The 24,367-nt window shown below is 45.4% G+C and overlaps 2 protein-coding genes across 5 annotated transcripts in view; one reads left to right on the top strand and one right to left on the bottom strand.

Moving 5' to 3' along the window:
• Positions 1-24,367, bottom strand: part of LOC140460597 (uncharacterized) — a 621,333-nt gene that overhangs the window by 35,642 nt on the left and 561,324 nt on the right. The window lies entirely within an intron of this gene.
• On the top strand, positions 10,162-22,604 carry LOC140460592 (uncharacterized). 4 transcript variants are annotated; one of them, XM_072555204.1, is made up of 4 exons: positions 10,169-10,268; positions 14,708-14,786; positions 15,603-15,757; positions 21,525-22,604. In XM_072555204.1, the coding sequence occupies exons 1-4, from the start codon at positions 10,217-10,219 to the stop codon at positions 21,557-21,559; spliced, it is 321 nt and encodes a 106-aa protein (XP_072411305.1). In that variant the 5' UTR covers positions 10,169-10,216; the 3' UTR covers positions 21,560-22,604. The 4 variants fall into 4 exon arrangements, with proteins under 4 accessions (XP_072411303.1, XP_072411305.1, XP_072411302.1 ...); XM_072555201.1 differs by having other exon boundaries at positions 17,929-22,604; XM_072555202.1 differs by lacking the exon at positions 14,708-14,786 and having other exon boundaries at positions 10,162-10,268; positions 17,929-22,604.

Here is a 24,367-nt window from a genome sequence, read left to right as displayed (position 1 = left end):
AGCTCTTCACCTGGAATGATGTGTGGATAGACAAAGGGGCCTCAGAGTCCTTTGAAACCAGTCAATGCCAGTTGTCAGACAGGTGTAGCAAGCAAAGAGCAAAGCAAGTGGTATATTAGCCAGAGGAGTTGAGTTCAGAATTGGGATGTCTTCCTGTAGTTAGTTCGGTCATTGAATGTATTCAAGGCTGAGATCATTTGGTGTTGAATAACAAAGAAGTGGATGGCTTTGGGGGAAGGTAAGAAAATGGTTTTAAGAACAGTTACACAGTCATCCAGCACAGAAACAGACCATTCAGTCCAACTAGTCCATGCGGATCGTGTTCTGAAACTAAACTAGTCCCACCTGCCAGTGATTGGCCCATATATCCCTCTGAACCTTTCCTATTCATATACTTATCCAAATGTCTTTTAAACACTGTAATTGTACCTACACCCATCTCCTCTGGACATTGGTTCTTGTGTGGAATCATTCTCTGTCTTAAAATAAAAAGGTGCACCTCATGTCTTTGAAGATGAGATGAGAAATATTTAACAAAGATTACTCCCTCACCTTGAAACCCCCACCCCAGGGAAAGAATACCTGCTGTTCACCTCATCGATACCCCTGAAGATTTTATAATCCTCTCTAAGGTCATCTCTCAACGTCCGATGCTACAGTGAAAAGAATCCCACCCTGTCCACCTAGATGCCGGTATATTTATATCTAGTTATGAACTGTTCAATGCTGGTGCCGACTGGAAAGACCAAATGACCTATTCCTGCTCCCAATTCTCACACTCTGTGTCCAGGACAGCAAGAGACCATATGACATAGGTGCAGAAATTAGGCCATTCAGCCCATCAGATCTACTTCACCATTCAATCACAACTGATAAGTTTTTCAGCCCCATTTTGAAATGTTGATTTTGGAAAGGCAGATCAGGGCAGGATCTGCAAAGTTAATGGGGAGTGTTATTGACCAAAGATACCTTGGAGTTCTGCTTCATAGTTTCTTGAAAGTGGAGTCGCAGGTAGACAGGATTGCGAAGAATTAGTACGGTATGCTTGTTTTTATAAGTCAGTGTATTTCCGTACAGATGATGGGAGGTCATGTTGCAGCTGTACAGGACGTTGATTAGGCTACTTTTGGAATACTGTGTTCAGTTCTGGTTACCCTGCTACAGGAAAAGTGTTGTGAACGTTTGAAAGGGTTTCATAAAGATTTACAAGACTATTGCCAGAGTTTCAGGGTTTGAGCTATATGGAGAGGCTAAATAGGTCGGGGCTGTTTTCCCTGGACCATTGGAGGCTGAGGGGTGACTTTATTGAAGTTCATAAGGAGCATGGATAGGGTGAATAGCCAAGAACTTTTCCGCATAGTAGGGGAGTCCAAAACTAGAAGGTATAGGTTTGAGGTGAGAGGGGAAAGATTTAAAAGGAACCTTATGGACAACTGTCTCACACCGAGGGTGAATCGAGCATGGAATGAGCTGCTGGACGAAGTGGTGGAGACTGGTATAATTACAATACTTTAAAAGGCATCTGGTAGTAGGGTGAATTGAGAGAGATACTAGCTAAGTGCCGACAAATGGGACTATGTTAATTCGGAATATCTGGTCCGCACAGACAATTTCGACTGAAGGAAAGCACAAATGTCGTTGTGAAGACTGGACTTTCAGAGCAACTTTCAAAGATGTTTTGCCCTTACTGGGAGCAGAAGCTACAATGAAATCTTTCAACTGCTGTCTCACAAATGAGTGAGTGAGGGCATCTGGGATTTTGGTGGAAGATGGGAATTTGTTGAAATGTGAGGATGTATTTTAAGTAAAGCATCCTGAGCCTAGTGAAGGGTTAGGTGGGTTTTTGTTTTAAAGTGCTCATTGCATTCAGCCTCCACCATTATATTTCCAATACTGTACATCAGAAGGAACAGTGAATCAGTAACTGGTATCATTAGAAGCCTTACGATTTTCAGTCCTGCAGGTATTGAATTGTTTCATTAGCATTGTAAAGGTTACTGGCAGCAGCAGCAGGTGTGAGCTGTATTCACTAGGAATGATTAAGCAGTTACAGAACACACACACAAGAGGGCAGGGTGGGACTTGTCTTTCCATTTGTGGAAGGTGGGAGATTCTGGGTTTATGATCTGGGGCAAACACAACTGCGGTTAATCGTAGAAGCCCTACTGTGTGGAAACCGGCCATTCATCCCATCAAATCCATACTGACCCATCCAAAGAGCATGCCACCCAGCCCCAGTTTATCTAGTCATTTCTGCTGGTGGGTGAGACTAGGTCACAAGATTAGGGGGAGTGGAGGAGATAGAGAGGGAGAAATTGCTTTTCCCAGAGAGTGGTGAAGCCATGGAATTCTTTGCCCAAGGAAATAATAGAAGCAGCCATATTCAAGATACAGTTCGATGGGATTTTGCAAGGGAGAGGAATTTAGGGCAATCGGGATAGTGCAGGTAAATGGAGCTGAAACGATGGATAAGTCATCCATGATCTTTATGAAGAGTGGAGTAGGCTCAATGGGCCAAATGGCCTACTCCTGTTTCTATTCATGTAAACGGATAGACCTACATTTCTCTTGGCCAATTCAAATCAAGGCAGGTGAGCAATGTAGTGATGTGGAAAATGAACATTAGAGAATGATAGAAAGGGACAAGGAGCAGAAATGTCCCAGCAATCAAAACTGGATTGAAAAGATCACAACAATCAAAACTGAAGACTGTGAATGAATTGACTGTACACATTGAAGAGAATATGATCTAAGACTCCTTACAGTGACATGGCATCAGGATGACAAGGGTGCATGGCATTCAAGTTGAATGGGAAGGTCTGTAAAAGTAGAGGGTTGGCACTGCTAATCGAAGCACAGATCACAGAGCAGTCTGGTGTCAGCTCAGATTTCAGGTCCTGATTTCACTGTCCTTCTGTTGATCTCCCTGTTCCCACAGAGTGAGATGTCATCTGTTCTCAGCTCTGCTGGATTTCTGCTGAAGCTTTGACCCCCTTTTACAGCTTCCAGGACAATAAAACATTCAGTCAGTCAAGGTCCAACCCACATCTCTTAGCCTGTCAACCATCCAGGCTGAGTGAGTCATTGTAGCAGGGAATAAAACAAGGGCAATGAAACAAAATTAGACATAAACGAACATTTGGTGCTCATGCTTAAAGTTTGTTCATTAGATAGTAAACCAGAATTAGGGGTCTCCCAGGATTCTTCTTGTGCCCTACTCGAGAAATTTTCTCTCCCTTGTATCTAGTATTAGTACCCAGCTATGATTTATAACGATATTTACATCAACAGAAATAACGATATTTACATCAACAGAAATCAAATATACATAGTGATATACAAACAGACTTTTTAATCCAACACATCTATGCTTTCCTATATGAATCTAGTGACCAATTTGCCAGCATTTCACCCATATCCCTCCAAACCCTTCTTATTCACACACTCATCCAGATGCCTTTTAAATGTTTTAATTGTACCAGCCTCCACCAATTCCTTTGGACCATTCACTCTCTCCATGACTTTATGAACCACTTTAAGGTCACCCTCAGCCTCTGACACTCCAGAGAAATAGCCCCATCCTATTCAGCCTCTCCTTATACCACAAACCCTGGTGACATCCTTATCAATCTTTTCTGTGCCCTTTCAGATTTCACAACAGTTTTCCTATCCTAGAGCAGGGAGTCCAGAATCGAATGCAACATTCCTAAAGTGGCCGAACCAATGTCCTGTACAGCTGCAACGTGACCTCCCAGCTCCTATACCCAATGCATTCAATGGGCCAAATGGCCTCTTCCTGCACTGCAGGGACTTAATTATTTGATTCTGTATCAGAGTCAATTTCAGTCACTATCTCTGGTTTATGGTGTGTCAGGGTGGGATCACTGGTACCAGAATTGCATGCAACACTCCAAACCTGGCCTAACCAATGTTTTCTACAGTCACAACATGACCTCCCAATCCTACACCCAGTGCACTGACCAAAAAAAGGCAAGCATACCAAACACCTTCTGCACTGTGCTGTCTACCTGCGACTCCACTTTCAAGGAACTATGAACTTGCCATAGAATCATACAGAATGATCATGGACCTTTGGTCCAACCAGTCCATGCCAACCATAATCCCAATCTCAACCAGTCTCTCCTGCCTGCTCCTGGTCTATATCCCTCCAAACCTTTCCTATTCATGTACTTAAACAAATGTCTTTGAATTGTACCTGGACCTTCCCCTTCCTCAGGAAGTTCATTCCACACATGAACCGCCCTCTGTCTAACATTAATATTTGAATGGCAAGGATGGGGTTGAATTGAAATGGTTCATAAAATAAACAGTTTCTACGCAACCCCCTGTGGCAGATATGTAAACAACTTCGACCCTGGAGTCTCACAAATCAGTATTTCCATGGAGTGGAGGGAAAATAAATTGCTTGATTCACTGAGAAGGTGGTTTTCTGTGAGTGTGAAGCTAAAATTAAATCCCGTGCTTTGGTTGAACTCGAACCGCATTGACTTGGAGGAGAGCAAAGGGAGTTTGCAAAGTGTCCTCCCCTCCCCACATACCTCAGCTGCAGGGCAGCACAGGCGCAGTGTTGGCCCGCTGTCGCCCCACCCCCCCATTGCCATTGTGGATGTCACAACATGTAAGTAGCCCTGTCAGTTTCATAGTGAAGGCCCCTCCCTCTGGGCAACATCTGGGAGCAAAGCAATGTCTCCCCCTTTCCATTCTTTATCTGGGGGGGGGGAGGTGGAGGGGGGCTAGAGAGAGTGACAGGGGGACACTATTCACTTGTAACTGGAGTGAATCCAGGAAGGGAGCAGACTCTCCAAAGGTGCTCAGATGCTCTCTGTCTCAAAGGTATTTTCATTGTGTATCCCTCAGTTTGGCACATATAGAGTTTGCACCCTGGAAAAGGATTGCTTCTTTCCTCATGTTCACAATTGAAAGGGTAGTTTCTCATGGAACTGAGCAGTTTTTAAGGGATTGGCACATTGATATAAAATGTAGACGCATGTTGCTTCATATAGTGTGTATCTGATATTGTTGGCTGTTGTAAAAGCTTCGTGGCTATGATTTTTAACCTTCTAATGTAGTAATGGATTTATGCCATGTATTTTTTGGCATTTTTCTATATACTAGGCCAGCAGGAAGTCATTCAGCAACTTTACCGGCTTTCTTTTCTCAAACAGCTTTGCCATTTTATTATCATATCCTTGATTCAGCTTCATTTCCAGCACCTTTGTTGGCAGCTTTGTCCAGATCATTGTCATCTAAATGACATTTTTCTCCATTCACACCTAAGGCTATCTGGCTGCATGAGGGGCTTTCTGTGTCCTGCGTAATATATGATCAGCAGGCATCTAGCAATCTACAGGAATTGCCACCGATGTTATGTTCATTTAATAGTACTGACAGTGATCAATTAATTTGTGATTTTTTTTTTGCAGGAAGACGTGTCGAAAGAAATCTGAAAGGAAATGATACATCAACTTCTGACAGAGCCATTTGATTCATTGGGACTTGAATCTCAGCAGCCATTCCAGTCGAGAAGAAATGTTTGCTTTTGTCTGCTTGAGAGAGTTTGGACAGTCCTGTGGCAGGAAGAATACTGAGACATTGAGTGAGGAAGTTTCAGTGCCCAGACTGTGAAAAGTGCTTCAAACCATTTACTCAGCTTGGGGAATCAAAGTCTCACCCCGCACGGTGGGGATAGACTGTGTACCCGCTCCGTTATAAATTTCAAACCCAGAGTGACACAAGGAAAGCTCTCCCCATGGGGAAACCATGGAAATGTGGGGACTGTGGGAAATAATTCCCTTTCCCATCAGCGCTTGACACCCACAGACATGTTCACACTGGGGAGATGCCGTTCTCCTGCTCAGTGTGCGGGAAGAGTTTCAGTTGGCTGTGCAGTTCACACCAGGGAGAGGCCATTCATCTGTCACTATTGTGGGAAAGGATTCACTCAGTCGTCCCGGCTGCAGACACACCAGCGGGTCCACACGGGGGAGAGGCCGTTCTCCTGCTCTCAGTGTGGGCAGTGATTCATCAATGCATCCATCTCCTGAAACTCCAGCGAGTTCACATGGGGTAGAGGCTGTTCACCTGCTCTGAGTGTGGGAAGGGATTTGTCGATTCTTACTCTCTGCGGACCCACCAGTGGGTACACAGTGGGTTCACCTACCCCAAGTGTGGAAAGAGCTTCAGTCATGTGAGCAACGTGCGGAGGCACCAGCGGATCCACACCAGGGAGAGGCCATTCACATGCTCCGTGTGTGGGAAGGGGTTCACTCAGTCATCTACACTGCTGATCCATCAAAGGGTCCACACCGGGGAGAGGCCATCCATCTGCTCTCAGTGGGGAAAGGGCTTCACCCGCTCCTCCCACCTGCGAGTTCACGTGCCATCGCAGGGGGATTGAAGGAATGACGGCTGAGTGTCATTATCGACTGGAATATCAACCCAGTTTTGGGGACTCCCAGGTTCAAATCCTGCTGTGCCAGGTTGCAGAATTGGAATTCGGTCAGAAATCTGGAGTTTAGAATTATAAAGGGACAACTCAGCTGACCAACAGTAAAGGAAGTGGAGTTGGGAGGAGTGTGTGCACTTTGAGCTGCTTTTTTTTTCAAAAACAAGCTACTTTTCATACACTTTTTTGCTGGGGAGATCTGAAACTGTAACAAAGTTGGGTGGCAAAGCTGGGTTAAACAGAACTTAACCCCGGTCTCAGACTCTCATTGAAAGCTGTGAGAGCCAACAGGTTTTTGTTTTAAAGCTGCTCATTTCTTTCAAACTCCTGCACTAAGTTTCCAATGTCATGTATCAGAATGAGCAGTGGATGAGTAGCTAGTATTGTTCGATATTGTAAATTTTTCCGGAGTGCAGGTACTGCATCGTTTCATCAGCATTGTTAGGTTTACTGGCAGCACTGGGAGGTGTGGGATGTATTCACAAGAAACAAAGTTAAAAATCATACAACACCAGGTTATAGTCCAACATGTTTATTTGGAAGCACTAACTTTTGGAACACTGCTCCTTCATCAGGTGGTGTAGAGCAGGAGCATAAGAGAATTTATAGCAAAAGGTTGCAGTTTCATGCAACAGAAATGATATATTGAACAAACCTAGTTTGTTGTTAAGTCTTTTCTCTTTTAGAGTGGGTTGCAGGTTTTGGTTCATTAATATGAAAATCCCAGAACTTCCTTGAAAACATATTCTCGAGACAACTTAAGGTCTGTATATCAAACTTGAATTCGACTGGTTCTATTTCCAAAGTAGAAATTTATAAAATCTCACATGGATTGACTGCCTGTAGATTGTGCTTTTTGAGCAAAATATATCTGCAAATATAATTCTGCAAATTCAAAGTCACCCCAAAGCCTGATATGTAAGTGTGCGTGCATGAGAGGGTGAGAGTGTGTGCATGCTTGATAAAGTGTGTATGTGTGATAGAGTATCAGCCTGTGAGAGGGTGTGAGTGTGGGGGGTATATGTATGTGTGTCTGAGAGAGGGGTCTGTGTGAATGTGAGTGCATGTGCTTTGTGTGTGTGAGAGAGAGTGACAGTGAAGTGGGGTTACCTGTCATGTGACATGAACCCAAGGTCCTGGTTGAGGCCATCCTTATGGGTTCCAAACTTGGCTATCAGCCTCTGCTGGTCCACTAAAATTGGTTAAGCAGTTCCACAACACACACTGGACAGGGCAGAGTGGGACTTATCTTTCGATTTGCAGGAGGTGGGAGGTTCTGGGTGCTGGAAACTAGGGAAAACACATGCTGGAGGACCTTCGGCTCAGAGAGATGGAGCTGGAAGCCAGGCTGCAGACATGTTGGGGGAATCATAGAGCCCCGACATAGAGCCTGTGGAAACTGGCCCTTGGTGACACTTCAGTCCATTTGAGAGATTGAATTTGCTTCCACAGAGTTTCCACGGTGTAGGGGTCAGTGTGTCTTGGCAGCCTCAACGATCCAATGAAGGGCTCATCTACAGTGAGAATACCCAGTCCACATGTCGCCAAAGAGTTAAAGTTCTCTCCACAGTCAGAACGCTGGGGCACTCCCACGCAGGCTGCGTGTAATTGCGGGGCTTCTCGATGCATGTCAAGTTTGGAATAATTTCCTGCAGACAAACATTTCCCCTCCTGGATTCAAATGCTGCTGATATTCAGGCCCTGAGTAAATTCTTTGTGCATGCCTGAACAGCAAATCTCTTTCTCTGCTAATACCTTGAGAGATCAGATCACTGCTGTCAGTGCAGGGCAGAAAATAAGATGAGAGAATTCTGGTTTGTACGGAACATCCTTCTCTATGTTCTACCCAAAATCTGTCTCCCAATTCCTCCACCTTTCGATGGATTCCAAACCGAATTCATCCTTCCGTCCTCCTGTTTTTGCCTTGCTCCCCTCTCTTGAAAGCGCTGACTCTCAGTTCAGTTTCTCAGCCACTTCTTCCATCCCCAGTATGTCACCCATGTCTTTATTTAGTTTTTAAAAGAGAAAGGCAGTGGTTTGCTGATGCCAGGACGTGAGGGTGACTGCGCTCACACAGTGTTCCAGACTCTGTGTAGTGTCATTTACAAAAATCTGCACTGCACATGTACAGAGAAGTGGATCCTGGGAGTCGGGGGGGGGGGGGGGGGGGGTATGGTGGGAGTGGGTGGTATGCATTCACCACCTCCCCATTGAATCAAGACCCAATCATCCCCTCAGCGTCCCCTGTCCATTTACCCATCGCCACCTATAGCGTCCCCGTCCTTTCTCTCTCACTATCCCTAGCTTCCCGTCTCTTCTCTCTCACACACACATCCCACCCTCTGCACCCTCTTGTTTCTTACCCCACTCTCTGCAACCCCCTCCATTCTATCTCCATACCCTCTGCCCCCGTCCAGTCTCTCATCTACCCTCTCTCCCCCATTCATTCCTTCTTTTTCTCCCCACCCTCTGCCTTCCTGTATCGAGTCCCTCTCCCCACACTCATTCTCTCTCTCCCCCACTCTCTTCCCCCACCCTCTCCTGCCATTCATTTTTGCTCTTTCTCCCCCCACACTCTGCAACCCCCAATTCCTCTCACTTCACATTCTGCACCGCCCCCCCCCATTCTCTCTCTCTCTGCCAATCCCTCTACCCCCCAACCTGTGCACCTCCAGGCTTTCTCGATCCCCGATGGTCTGTCCCCGTGTCCATTTTCTTTTTGTCTTTCCCTCCAAGCCTCTTCCTCCTGTCCAATCTCTGACCCCACACCCCCAACCCCATCCTTTCTCCTGCCTCGAGACCTCTAAGCATAGAGAGAGAATGGATGGTAATGACTCTACCTGGGAGACAGGAGGGGTTGATTCGAGAAATAGCTGATCTTTAACATTGAGAATAGCTAAAACGATGTACTCAGAAAATCGGTAAAGTCTGAAAGCATATTCAATTGTTGAAAAAAAAAGCTGCAGCCATCTTTCTCAAATTTCCATAAAAATCTGTGTCGTTAGGCCACAGTTGAGGACAGGCTGGAAGGGTGCAAGGGCCGAATCCTAGTCTTATGAAATTGGTTTAAATTGTGTAGAAATAGAGCCATAGAGTTGCACAGCACGGAAAGAAACCTTTCGGTCCACGCCGACCATATATCCTAAATTAATCTAGTGATCCATTTGCCACCATTTGGCCCATATACCCCTCAACTCTTCCTATTCATATACCCATCCAAATGCCTTTTAAATGTTGGAATTGTACCAGCCTTGACCACTGCCTCTGTTAGCTCATTCTATACCTATACCACGCTCTTCGGTCCCTTTTGAACCTTTCCCCTCTCACCTTAAACCTCTGCCCCTCTAGTTTTGGACTTCCTCTACTCTGGGGAAAAGACATACAAATGTTGAGCAGCCAGACAAAATGAAAAAGGAATAAAGTGTTGAGCTCCAGGGAAACAAAACAAATTGTGGCTCTAGCGTTTCTTTTTTCTGACTGGCATTTGGACACCGAAAATTTAGCAGTTACACCGGCAACTCCATTTGGCATACTGCGCATGCTTCTCGGTGTCAGCAAGCACTGCGCATGCTTCTCGGTGTCACCAGAATACTGCGCATGCTCTTCTCTGTCAGCGGAACGACGCACAACATTGTTTTGATTGGCCAATGGAATGTGCTGGAGGACCGGAAGGAGCCTGCCCCCATTGTCTGAATGCGGAAGTTGGATCATGAGTTTGTGTTGGTGTCGTTGCTGCTCCTCTCTCTCTGAATGAAGATTGAGCCTTACCCCAACTGCAACTTCTTTCCTCTATCCAACATCTGTGAGTACAACACATTTTTCTCACCCCCTTTTCCATTCTCGTGTTCAACTCGACTTTCAGCAAAGTTGGTTCATGTCTGTGTCTTAATTAGCAAACACGTGGCAAATGCAGTAACACAGTGTGCAGTTGTAGCCTTTCCTGTGAAATAAAAGCAGAAAGGAGATGCATTGTTTAAATGGTGATATATTGGGATGTGGAGCAAGAGAGGATTGCAGATGCTGGGCTCAGAGTTGAAAAGAGTGGTCCTGGCAAAGCACAGCAGGTCAGGCACCATCCGAGGTGCAGGAGAGTCAACATTTTGGGCACAAGCACTTCATCAGGAATGATGTGTGGATGTACAAAGGTGCCTCAGCTGCCTTCTACTCGGGCTTTCTACTCCAGTCAATGCCAGTTGTCACATAGGTGCAGCAAGCAATGACCAAGGCAAATGGTATGTTAGCAAGAGAAATTGAGTTCAGAAATGTCTCCCTGCAGTTAGGGGTCATTGAATATATTCAAAGCTGAGTTCATCTGACTTTTAAATGTCAAATATAGTTATGGGGGAAGGCAAGAATTTTTTTATTAAATATTTTATTGGAAACTTTTTCAAATCCTTTACAAAACATCTAGACACAGAAAAGAACTAAACCAAAGTACAGAAAGATAGAGGCAATACAACAATGTCATATCACAATGCTATTAATAATGAACTACCTACTACCCTACCAGAACAACCATATCTGCTGAGCTTAAGCTAAACTATAATCAAATTAAATAAAAATTAAATTAAACTGAATGCACATTAACTTAAATTAGATTATATCACATTAATTTATTCTATTTCACTCACCACACCTCCACTAAGGCTCCCAATCCTGGGAGCACCAGTCATTCTCCCAATATTCTTTTCCCCCAATCTCCCCCTCCCAGGACCCCACGGGTGCCCAGACTGATTCCCATGGCTGTACCACACCCCTAATTAATATTGCTGATGAGTCTGCATCAATATAATTGAGAAAGGGCCACCATGTCTTGTAAAATTGTTCTGTTTTGTGGTGCACCATACTTGTGAGGTAGTCTTGGGGGAGATGCTCCATCACCAGCATATGCCACCCCATAAGACCTGGGGGCTTTTCCAATGGCCAATTCATTAAAATGTGCTTCCTCGCACAGTGGGTAAGAATGTTACACAGTCTCTTCCCGTGTTCCCCCAGACAGAGCAAATTTGGCAACCCCAAAAGAACTTCAATCCTCAGGATGTTCTTACCATGCACTCCAGTATCTCTGGATCTTACAACAGTGTGGGAGAATGCCTATACTAATTTTACATTTGGGACACCCTGGTGACACTCCTCTCTTAAACTTAGCTAGCCTCTCTGGCGCCAAATGAGCCCTGTGTAAAATCTTCAATTGCATGACCTCTGCTTTGTTACATATTGAAATTTTCCTTACATTTTCCCATATATCTTCCCATACTTCCAATGAAATATCCTCTCCTAGCTCCCGATTCCATGTCCTAAGGTCGATTCCAGAGTCCGTCCACATCCCTAAGGCACATCCCTTCTGTAAGTGATGCAAAATACTAACTGAAAGAGCACCCGTACACCGGAGCACTCTTTACTCCACATGTGGCCTGTAAAGCTGAGCCAGGAGCGTGGTCTTCCTCTGTATATAATCCCTTACCTGAAAGTACCGGAAAACGTTCCTATTAGACAATCCATACTTCTGACTTAGCTGGCTAAATAACATCAAGATCTCCGCCTCAAATAAGTTTCCCAGACAGGAGATTCCCTTATTCTCCCATGACTTACAGCCCCAGATTGAAATCCTTGGGCTCCAGCCAATGGGGTAAATGGCGAGGTCTTCAGCCAATTGCCCTTGTCTTGCCTCATTATCTTCCAGGCTTTCACCGTATTTAAAATGATTGGACTCTTACACTGCTCGGTCACGGATTTCATCTTAACCATGAATAATAGATTAACTAGGGGACTGCAAAGCTTCAATGTCAAGCCAAATTGACCCTGAATCCCCCCGTGCCCAGTCACCCACATATGCTAACAAAGCACTTATTTGATATCTCCAAGTCTAGAAGGTCCACTACCACCACCAACAACCACCCCCCACCCCTCCTACCGTTTTATCCTCTCCAGTAATTGTACACAGTTAGCTTTATACAGCTGGTGGAAGGCAGGGGTAATAAAAATTCCCAAATACAAAAACCCTTTTGATGACCGTCTAAACAGGAACTGCATTCCATCCTTCAGATTAGGCACCTCCATTAATACCCCCACTCGCACGGCTTCCGATTTTGTAAAGATGATCCTGCAGCCCGAAAAACTCCAGATACATTAATTGTTTGAATCAATCGAGGAACGGACTCCTCCGGATTGACCAAGGAGAAGTGGATGTCATCAGCTTATAGGGTGATCTTATTCCCGCCCATTCCCACCCCTGGCCCCACTATTTCAGGATCCCTCCTGATAGCCCCAGCTAATGGCTCAATTGCCAAGGTAAGTAGCAGTGGTGAAAGAGGACACCCCTGTCGACTACCTCTCCCAATATTAAAGTTATCTGATTTAGTGCTGTTTGTGTTGATGGTTGCCTTAGGATCATTATGCAACTCCACCACCCATCTACCAAAGGATCCCCCCAAACCAAAACGCTGTAGGATCCGAAATAGGTACGGCCATTCTATCTGGTCAAACGCCTTTTCTGCGTCTAGGGAGACACTGAACCCGGGATCAATCTTTGCTGGCATACCTGCACTATGGTCAGTACCCTCCTGATATTGTTGGAGGAGCTACAGCCCTTGACAAAACCCATCTGATCATCTTTCATAATTTAGCGCAACACATTTTCCAACCTCAGGGCCAGCATCTTGGATACAATTTAAAAATTTACATTCAACAGTGAAATGGGTCTGTGTGAAGCATATTCTTCGGGTTCTTTCCCCTCCTTTAAAATGAGGGAGATATTAGCCTCCCTAAGAGAGTGCAGAAGACAATCCTGTGTATATGAATAGCAATACATCCCAGAGGCGGCTCCACGAACACATTTATGAATTCCTTACAGAATTCACTTGGGAATCCATCTGACCCCAGTGCTTTGCCAACCGTGGGATGCTTTATTGCTTCCTGCACCTCCTGTATCGTCATAGGCCCATTCAACAGGGAAACCTGTTTTGCCTTTAAACTGGGGAGGTGCAGGCTCTCAAAAAAGGACTGCATCTTCGCTGCACCGTGTTCGTCTCCCTCTGAGCGATATAACTGTGCAAAGTATTCCATAAATCTAACATTGATCTTCTTCAACTCACTGGTAACTGTGCCAGCCTTCTCTCTAACAGACATAAAAGATTGGGAAGCATTTTTCTTTCTAGCCAGATATCGACTTGGCTTATCTTCAAATTCAAACAATCTTTGTTCAGCAAAGGAGACCCTTTTTTTGCCACCTGTGTGTGCAATGAGTCGAGAGCAGTCCGGAGAGCTGCAGTTTGACCAGGGAAGGCCTATTATAATATGCTTTCTCAGCTATCTGCAGCCGGGTCTCCAGCATCCGTTGTTGCTCCTCCCTCTGCCTCCTTCCATTTGTTGAATACGAAATAATCAGGCCTCATAAATATGCCTTAGTGGCCTCCCACAGTATTGCTGGATTACTGGCCGTACCTGGGTTGATATCCCAGAAGGCCTTGAACTCTCTTCTGCTGTACTCAACGGATTTGCTACCCCTTAACAGGAATGGGTCCATGTACCAGTGCTATGCATCCATTCCACCACCCTTGATTTTACCATCTAAATCCACTGGCACGTGGTCCGAGACAACTATATTCCCAATTTTACAAGCCAATGTTCTGTTCAAGCAATCCAATGGCATTAAAAAATGTCAGTTCCCGTGTGGCACTTGGGTGGGTTGGAATAGAAAGTAAAGTCTCTTCCATTAGGGTGGAGATGTCTCCACACATCCACTAATCCCAACTCCTCGCACATGTCCACCAACTGCTTAGGTTGTGCAGGTGTACCTGCCTGGCCCCTTGGCATCCTGTCTACCTCGGGATGTATTAGGCGATTAAAATCTTCTCCAATGGCCATGCGGCGCACCCCTAGACTTATTAATTTAGCAACTGCATCAATTAGAAATTTAAGAGGGTGCACCGGGGGACGATATACATTCAGGACGCCATACTCTTCTCCATGTGTTAGAGCTGTAAGAACGATGGACCATCCATGTTCATCCTTAATTTGCTCAATTACCTGGACAGGGAGGTTCATTCTTACCAGTATAGCCACTCCTCTACACTTGGAGCTAAAGGAGGAGAAGAATACCCAACCCCCCCCCACTGCTGCAGTTTCAGATATTCCTTATCATTTCAATGTGTCTCTTGCAGCAGGGTGATGTCCACCCTTTCCTTTCTAAGGATTAACAGCATCTTTTTAATGGGGGAATGGCTCCCTTTTACATTTCAGGTGCACCACCTGAACGAATCAGTAGCCATGGTCATCCAGGGCAGCCTGTGGTTATCCAAGAGGAGGAAGCTTATCTGAGGTGTGGTGAGCGACAAAGACATTAACTCTATAAAGTCTAAAAACTACTCCTATTAAAAACTACTATAAATAAAAATCTAACCACCACATATAACTTAAGCAAACACTCAAATAACCCCAATTATGTCGAGATCTCCTCCCTCAACTCCCCCTTCCTACTCCCCCACCCTTGCCACCATCCCGGCTCCTTCCCACTGAGGCTGTGCCCCAAGCGCCAGGCAATTCACAGATTGAAAAAAGCATGTTATTTACATTCTGAGAGTTAACAATGGATGCCCATCTCCCCACACCCCTTCTCCATACATCTTAACCATAGATATAGCCACCCCCAATCCAAAAACAAAAGGACAGCAGTGAAAAAAAGGCCCCAGACAAGACCTAACTGACCGTTTTACTAAATAATTCCAGTTTTACATTAAGGCAGTACATATAAAGCCGATAACCACAACAAAAAGAGAAGAGAGGAGAAAAAAAGGGGCAAAAAGTAGCATTGTCTGTAATGATGTCCCGCCTTCACCCCAACCTGAGTCCTTTAATTCAGAGAATTCACAAAGCCCTTCGCCTTTTCTGCTGAATCAAAATTATATACCGTCCCTCCATGAGAGAAATGCAACACGGCCAGGTACCTCAAGGAATATTGAATGTTCAGATCCCTTAATTTTCTGTTAACTTCATTAAATGCTCTTCTGTTCTTAATCCAGGCTCCTGAGAAGTCCTGAAAAGACATTATTCTTGAGCCTTTGTGCATTAAGGCCTCTGGATCTCTTACCAGTCTTCTTGCTGTTTCAATCACTAACTGTTTTCCTTTATAATGCAGGAGTTGCACTAGGACCGTGCGGGGGCGTGGGTCCGGCCCTGACCGCATTTCGATCCGGTGGGCCCGCCCCACACTCAACAGACCCGACTCCGACTCCAGCCCCAGGAATCCAACGAGGTCTTCACCTTCCTTACATTCCGGAAGATCCACGAGCTGTAAGATTTTTCTTCTACTTTTGTTTTCCAGGTTGTCGTCCACTTGCTCCTGAAGGACCCGAACCTGGTCGTCCAGCGTTCAGATCCTTCCTCCTGAGACCTCCGCCACGGTCTCCGATGCCACGGTCCTCTCCTCCGCTGCCTATTCTCTTCGATCCAACATTTGAATTTCCTGCTCATGCTTTTCCAGCGTGGCAGGTAGTGGTTCCACTGCTGCTTCAATCTTTTCTCAGAGTTTGGCAAACTCCGAGAGTAACTGCTGCTGCCCCATTAAACCAAAGGGTCTGCCCTGGGAGTTTGAGCAATGGCTCCAGGCACCCCCTGATGCAGTAGGGGAATGCCCTGCCTGCTGCATCCCTGTCGGCTCCTTTCCTTCATTTGCTTTCATTCTGGTCCTAACGCTGTCAAACCACAATTATAGCAGCTCCAGATGTTCAGTAAATTTCTATTAGCAATTCTTTTTCTCTTACAGATGGTTAATGAGGTGGGGGGGAGGGGGTAAAGGTCCACCTTGTCGGGGGTATGGCACAGAGCCCCGCACAGCAGACCACTCAAACCACTGCAATCTTGGATTTCCAAGAAAATGGTTTTAAGACCAGTACAGAACAGCTACAGGGTCATACAGCACAGAATGGACCCTTCAGTCCAACTAGTCTATGCTGACTATGTTCTCAAACCCAACTAGTCCCATTTGCCAGTGATTGGCCCATATCCCTCTGAACTTTTCCTATTCATGTGCTTAGCCAAATGTCTATGAAACATTGTAACTGTACCTGCATCCACCACTTCCTCTGGACACCCATCCACACAAACCACTCTCTGTGTGAAGAAAATGGAGCTCTTCATGTCTTTTTTAAAATCTTTCTCCTCTCCCCTTCAAAATTTGCTCCCTAATCTTGAAAGCCCCACCCTAGTAAAAGGACACCTGCCGTTCACCTCATCTGTACCCCTCATGATTTTATAATCCTCTATAACCTCACCTCTCAATCTCCTCTGCTCCAGTGAAAGAAATCCCAGTCTATCCACCTGGCTGTAGGTATATTCATATCCAGTTATGATCTGTTCAATGCTGGTGCAGGCTCAAAAGACCAAATGGCCAACTCCTGCTCCCAATTCTCTCACTCTGTGTCCAGAACAGCATTGGGAGACTGAGAAAGGGGAGGGATAGATATCTTGTTTGTTTTTATTTTTAAAATGCTCTTGATTCCCACAAATAAATGCAACAGGTACAAGTACAGCACATGCAGTATTCCTCATTGCATCTTCAAGGTTTTGTGTCCTCTTCTTCCGCATTGGCTCCAGCATATATGGCTTCCTTCCCCCCCCCAAGCCGTTGATGCTTCCATTGTTTATAAAAGCAAGAGAGGCATGGATAGGGTAAATAAACAAGGTCACTTCTCTGGAAATCCAGAACTAATGAATAATAGGTTTGGGGGGGTGGGGGAGATTTAAAAGGGACCTAAGGGGCAATTCATGCAGAAGATGGTGCATGTAAGGAAAGAGCTGCCAGAGGAAGTAGTGGATGCTGGCATAATCCTAACATATTTAAAGGCATCTGGATGTGTATATGAATAGGAAGGGTTTCGAAGGATATGGGCCAAACGCTGGCAAATGAGACTAGATTCGGTGAGGATATCTGGTCAGCATAGACCAGTTGGACCAAAGGGCCTTTGTCTGTGCTGTATATCTAGATGACTCTGGTTTGCCACTTCAGTCTGTTCAGTTTCTCTCTAGTATCATTGCCTTGATGTCTCATTCCAAAACTCCCCCACCCCCGTGGGGGCACGTTAACTATTTTGCGTTTGGTTGTTTGTCAAGAAGCTGAATTGCAGGTTCATCCTGAATGTACACACTTTATTTTTGCTTCCCAAAATCACTCTCAACAGTATCCCAATGTCGTGGAAGATATTAATTTTCAGGTGGAGGTATCCAAAATTCGGAGAGATGTCAGTCATGACTGTTTTGCTCTTCTGTCCCTGTCAGATCCTGAATGAGCACTTTCAGGAGAATTAGAATGGAGTGAGAACAGAGGGAGGGAGAGAGAGAGTGGGATGGTGCTTTCAGTTTTGTGGAATAACAAAAGAAAATAATGTTCTGGAGAAAGTAGAATTGCTTGTTCTGAATTTCTACCCTGGACTGACAGGGCTGACTTTTGTAACCTCGTTTTACAGAGTATTTGAAGATCTGAAGATGAAGTTTCAAAATCAAGACATGAAGGGCTTATGCCTGAACCATTGACTCTCCTGCTCTTCCGATGCTGCCTGACCCATAGTTTTTGACTCTGATTCTCCAGCATTTGTGAGCCACTCAATCCATCGGGACTGCAACAATTTTCAACTATGATCCAATTGGTTCCTGTTTCAATACGTTTTCAGCATCAGTGGGACTGGAAGAGAGACCCTACTGTTGCAGCAACGCACTGAGTGTGGAGCCTGAATCAGTTATCTGGCCTGGATAAAGGAATTCAAGGCAGGGAGGGGACATACACGCGTTTGAGTGCAACTGTAGCTTCGGCGATGGAGAAACCATGGAAGTGTGGCGACTGCGGGAAAGGCTTCCGTGTCCCGTCTGCCCTGGAGACACATCGGCGCAGTCACACCAGGGAGAAACCATTCTCCTGTCCTGAATGCGGGAAGGCCTTCAGTGATTCCTCTGCCCTGCTGAGGCACCGACGGGTGCACACAGGGGAGAGGCCCTTCAGCTGCCCTGAGTGCAGGAAGAGCTTCAGCGATTCCTCTGCCCGACTGAGGCACTTGCGGGTTCACACAGGGGAGAGGCCCTTCAGCTGCCTCAAGTGTGAGAAGGTCTTCAATGATTCCTCTGCCCTGATGAGGCACCAGCGGGTGCACACAGGGGAGAGGCCCTTCCGCTGTCCCGATTGTGGGAAAGTGTTCACTCGCTCCTCCCACCTCGTGATTCACCGACGGGTCCATACCGGTGAGAAGCCCTTCCCCTGCCCCAAATGTGGGAAGGCCTTCAGCGATTCCTCTGACCTGCTGGCCCACCGGCGGGTCCACACTGGTGAGAGGCCATTCACCTGCTCTGTCTGCGGGAAGTGCTTTACACGCTCTTCCGACCTGCTGAAGCACCGGCGGGTCCACACTGGGGAAAGGCCCTTCAGCTGCTCTGAGTGCGGGAAGGGCTTTACCCAGGCCTCCCACCTGCTGACACACCGGTGGGTCCACACTGGGGAGAGGCCGTTCACCTGCCTCGAGTGCGGGAAGGGCTTTGCTGTCTCCTCCACTCTACTGATGCACCAGCGGGTCCACACTGGGGAGAGGCCGTTTGCCTGCCCTGTATGTGGGCAGAAGTTCACAATGTCCTGCAGCTTGAACAAGCACCAGCGGAGGCACCAATGCTCCCAACAATCCGATTCTGCCGGTAACACTGCTGAGGGTCATCCCCAGGACTGAACCTCCTGCCCTTTCTGATAGTGGGTGCAGTGGGAGCGCTGATAGGCTTTTTTTGTTTTCTACTGGGGTGTGCGGGGTTGGGAGTGGTGGTGGCTCATTGGTTAGCACTGCTGCCTCATAACACCAGGGACGCAGATTTCATCCTCAGGGTGACTGTCTGTGTGGAGTTTGCACGTATTCCTCCCCTGCCCCACCCGCCCCGGCCACCAGTCTGTGTGCGTTTCCTCCGCGTGCTGCAGTGTCTTCCCAAAGTCCAAACATGCGCATATTTGGGTGAATTGGCCAAGCTGAATAGTCCCATAGTGTTCAGGAGTGTGTAGGTGTGGTGCATTAGTAAGGGGTAAGTGCAGAGTGATAGGATAGGAGAATGTGTCTGGGTGAGTTACTCTTCAAAGGGTCGCTCTGAGCTTGTTGGGCTGAAGGGCCCGTTTCCACACTGCAGGGATTCTATGATTCTGTGAACATTGCTTCCAGTGGGCGCTGCTGCTCATTGAGCCCAGGACCCGCACAATCCTAAGACCACAAGACCATTGGAGCAGAAGTTAGGCTATTTTGACCCATCGAATCTGCTCCACCATTTGTTAGAGACAAAATAAAAAACTGCAGATGCTGGAATCTAAAATAGACAAACAGGAGGCTGGGCACAACAGGAGTCAGCATTTCAGATATTATCCCTCAGGACTGAAGAAGGGTTCTACCCGAAACATTGACATCTCCATCAGAAATGATTTATCAGGATGTTGTTAGAACAAGAGGGCATAGGTTTAGAGTGAGAGGGGAAAGATTTAAAAGGGACCTAAAGGGAAAACTTTTCATGCAGAGTGTGGTGCGTGTATGGAATAAGCTGCCAGAGGAAGTGGAGGAGGCTGGTTAGAATTACAGAATTTAAAAGACATTTGGTTGGGGACATGAATAGAAAGGGTTAGAGGGTTTTGGGCCAAGTGCTGGCAAATGGGACTAGATTAATTTAGAATATCTGGTCAGCATGGATGAGTTGGACTGAAGGATCTGTTTCCGCGCTGTACCTCTCTCTGACGACCGGTCCTGATGTAAGTTTAGAATGGAGTAACTTTGAATAATTCAATCTTGTTAAATTCACCTCCGGGAAGATTTCAAATGAACCCCTCCAAGCGATATGATTTAACTACTCCGAGTTGGATAAAATATCCCATCAATTTCAACATGAATGCACAGTTGAAGAAGTCAGAAGTCACACAACCCCAGGTTACAGTCCAACAGGTTTATTTGAAATCCCAAGCTTTGGGAGCATTGCTCCTTCATCAGTGCTGCTCCTTCATCACTTCACCTGATGAAGGAACAGAGCTTCGAAAGCTCATGAGATCAAATCAATCTATTGGGATTGTGACCTGGTGTTGTGTGACTTCTGACCTGTCCACCCCCAGCACCTCCACTTCAGAGTTGACAAATGAGATCAGATTTTATTCAGCATGATTTAGTGAGATATTCATCTGGGTGACCTTATGACTGAAACATCGATCCTCCTGCTCCTCGGATGCTGCCTGACCTGTTGTGCTTTTCCAGCATCACACTCTCAACTCTGATCTCCAGCATTTGCAGTCCTCACTTTTTCCTGGTTCATGTGGAAACTCAACACTGTCAGAGTGACAGGAACACCAGTCATCGAGTACTATGGCACAGAGACAGGCCCTTCAGCCCAAACCGGTCCATGCTGACCAAAATGTTTGTCAACACTAACCCCATTTCCCTGCACTTGGCCCATATCCTTCTAAAGCTTTCCTATCCATGTATTTGTTGAAACACCTTTTCAATGTTGTTAATGTACCTGCTTCAACCACTTCCACTGGCAGCTGTTTCCCCAGGCAAACTACACTCTGTAAATATTTTGCCCCACATCTTTTCTTCCGTCTTTCTCCTCTCACCATAAAAACGCATCCTTGCTCTTGAAATCCTCCCCCTAAGGAAGACACAGCTACCATTAAGCCAACTCTATCCCTCATGGTTTGAAAATATTGCCTCTCAACCTCCTCTGCTCCGGTGGAAAAACATCCCAGCCTAAATTCTGATTAGATAATAATGGCAGTGATGATTTTGGCTGTGTGTGTCAAGGATCTCTCATTTCTAAGGCAATGCTGTGCCTCATAAGTTCACCTGAGCTTTAAATAAATGGGGTGCCATTCGTTTTAAATGCCCATGTTTTCTGTGCAAAGTTGGTCCTGGTCAGGAAATAGGCATTGGTGTCTTATATTCCTGTAGACTTCTTGTGACAGAGTTCATAAGCTCTGTTTTGAGATGTATGAGTAAGTCTTCAGAACAAAAAATTAATACAGCCTTTATTCATGTCTCATTATTAAAAACACTTTCTCCATTTACAGATGTGATTGAGAAGCTTCTCCCAATGAATCCTTGACTGATAACAGCATTTGTCAGGCTTTTGAAAGTCACTGCAGCTCTGTCACAGCACAGGAGAGGGCTCTTTCAGACAGAACGCATCATGCAGAAAATTCTCCCACATTAGTCGAGCAAAGTTGACATCTTTTTAAGACATTGTGAAACTTGAAAGGGTTCAGAAAAGGTTTCAAAGGATGTTGCCAGGGCTGCAAGGTTTGAGCTACAGGGAGAGGCTGAATACGCTGGTACTATTTTCCCTGAACCTTCAGAGTCAGCCAGAAACATCTGTTGAATCAGGAAACATCTCTTCCTACAGCAGCTTCAGACAGACTGCCTGCTAAAACCCAAACCAGGGGGAAAAAATGGGACAACTGCCCTTTCATTGTAGAAGTGTTTTAGAAAATAAAATGTCAAACCCTTTTCCCTGATTGTTGCCTTAGCCCGTATCTGTTAACCATTAGCGAAATCCTTAATCCTAGATGAATGAGAAGCTCTGCCTTTTACAACCCCTCCTGAAAATAAACCAACAATGTAATCTTCTTAAAGGAGCAGCATCATCACAACAGAAAGCACCTGAACTGTAACATTTGTATCAAAGGGCTGTACAGTTAGCAGGACAAGAAAACAGGTGTTCAATTTCACCAATCAATTTAAATCAGCCCCATTGGCTACCAAAAACTTATTAAATTTAAATCCTAAAGTTTTGACAACAGGACCAATCCTATCATAAAGCATTGGTGCTCTCAGTCAGCTGTGTATTAGAGAAAGTATCATTTAGAAAAATAGAGAAGGGGATTCCTGAGAGGAATCGGAGGAGGCAACCCCGTCAGAAGATGGCACAGAATATTCCGGAAGATACATAACCTGGTTGTAATCTGAGAGATTAAATTCTATTTTGTGTTATCTGAGTGGGACATGTATTGATTGGAACAGCATACCAGACGAATCTTGATTTATTCCAGAATACTCAGTAGTTAAGAAGAATTTATTCAGTTTGTTAATAGTTTCGATTATTTGTTCATCGTGAGAGTTGGTTAAATAAATTGCTGATTGTTGATTTTAAAGTGTCAGGGATTTACTTTTAACACTACAGTAGGTTACACCACTTCTCACACTGACTTTACAGATTAAAGGGCAATGTGCCACTCTTTAGAAGTTCCGGTTTGAGATCTTGGAGAGTTGGGGGGGTGGGTTCAGCCTTCGCTTTATAACAGTATTGATGACATTCTCTTGAATGCAATGGAGTCAATATTAATCCCAGCCTCATTGTGTGGTTGTGGGTGAATAACCTTAATTTGGCTCCTGACTCAGAAACCGCACAGAGAATCAACTGCTGAAACAATGATTTGCACTTTATTGCACGTAACAACCACAAATAAAACCTCTCAAGTTCATTCAGCTTCACCCCCCCCCAAACTTAGCTATCACCCAGTTGATGTCTAAATTTAACTGGGTTTCCACCGACAGTGCCCATCTCTGGAAGTGTCCAGGGGTTTGATGCAGTATTATTCTTCTAAGTACTGCTGCTGCTGTATCATTCTGGAGTTGAATTTTGGTGGTAGTTCCTCAATTTCAAATCTGTGGTGTGACTTTTTTTTAAGACTCTAACATCACCTCACATTGCTGGAGACCTCAGGTCTGTAGTTTACCTTCTTATCCTTGAGGGTTAGCTGTCTGTTTGAAACAGCCTGCCCTGCAATTAACCCCTCTATGTCAGGGCTTTCCTTCTACAGGCAGGATTAATTATCATTTTGTCACACCAGTATTAAATAACATTATCTTACCTGTCCCAAGAAACAACTTATTGTGTTGCCTCCTCCTTCCCAGGGATGGTTAACAAGCCATTTATACTATTTAATCTGCTCTGCCATTCAATCATGGCTGATATGTTTCTTAACCCCATTCTCCCTGTGACCTTTGAGCCCCTTGATACTCGAGAATGGGTGAATGGTGGAGCAGACTCAATGGCCTGAATGGCCTAATTTCACTTCCTGTGGTGTCACACTTTCGTTTCTTGCTCCAGAAAGTGTTATTGTTGACTCGTGAAGTTGGGGAAGTTCTGGAGTTTACAGGTGCATACCACGCTCCTCTCTGCCTCCTCCTCAGCCTTCAAGAAAAGGGAAGACCTTTTAGAACAGAGATAAGAAGAACTTCAGACAGAGAGTGGTGTATCTATGGAATTCACTGTCCCAGAAGGCTCTGGAGGCCAGATAATTGAATATATTTAAGATGGGATAACAAGGTTCTTGAGTATCAAGAGGATCAAAGGTTATGGGGAGATTGGGGTTGAGAAACTTATCAGCCATGGTTGAGCAGACTCAATGGGCTGAATGGCATAATTTCTGCTCCTATAGTCTTATGCTATGCTGATGTGTGGAGGGGTGAGGATGGGGGAAAAGAGATAAAGAGCGGAACACAATTAAGGTGAAGCTGGATACAGATACATAGGAAATACACGAATTGTACGATAAATTTCAGACCACTTTAAAGCACTAGCATACAGAGGGATCTGACCATATAGATCTCCAAAAGTGGCAACACAGGCGGGTAACGTGATCAAGAAGGCACACAGCACGTTTGCCTTGAATGTAAGAGTTGGCGAGTTATGTTAGAGCTATTTATTCCGGTCACATTCAGAATATTGCGTGCAGTTCTGGTTGCCACACTACCGGAAGGACATGGATACTGGCTATGGAGAAGGTTCACTAGGGCATTGCATGGTCTGGAGGTCTCATTACGAGAAGAGATGGGATAAACCTGGAGTATTTTCACTGTAAAGATGGAGGCGGAAGGATGACCTCAACAAAATGATGAGACACACAGATTG

This window comes from Chiloscyllium punctatum, chromosome 36 (assembly GCF_047496795.1).
Source record: "Chiloscyllium punctatum isolate Juve2018m chromosome 36, sChiPun1.3, whole genome shotgun sequence".
NCBI lineage: Eukaryota > Metazoa > Chordata > Chondrichthyes > Orectolobiformes > Hemiscylliidae > Chiloscyllium > Chiloscyllium punctatum.
The sequence above is the reverse complement of the archived record's forward strand: the minus strand, read 5'-3'. Positions and strand labels throughout refer to the sequence as shown.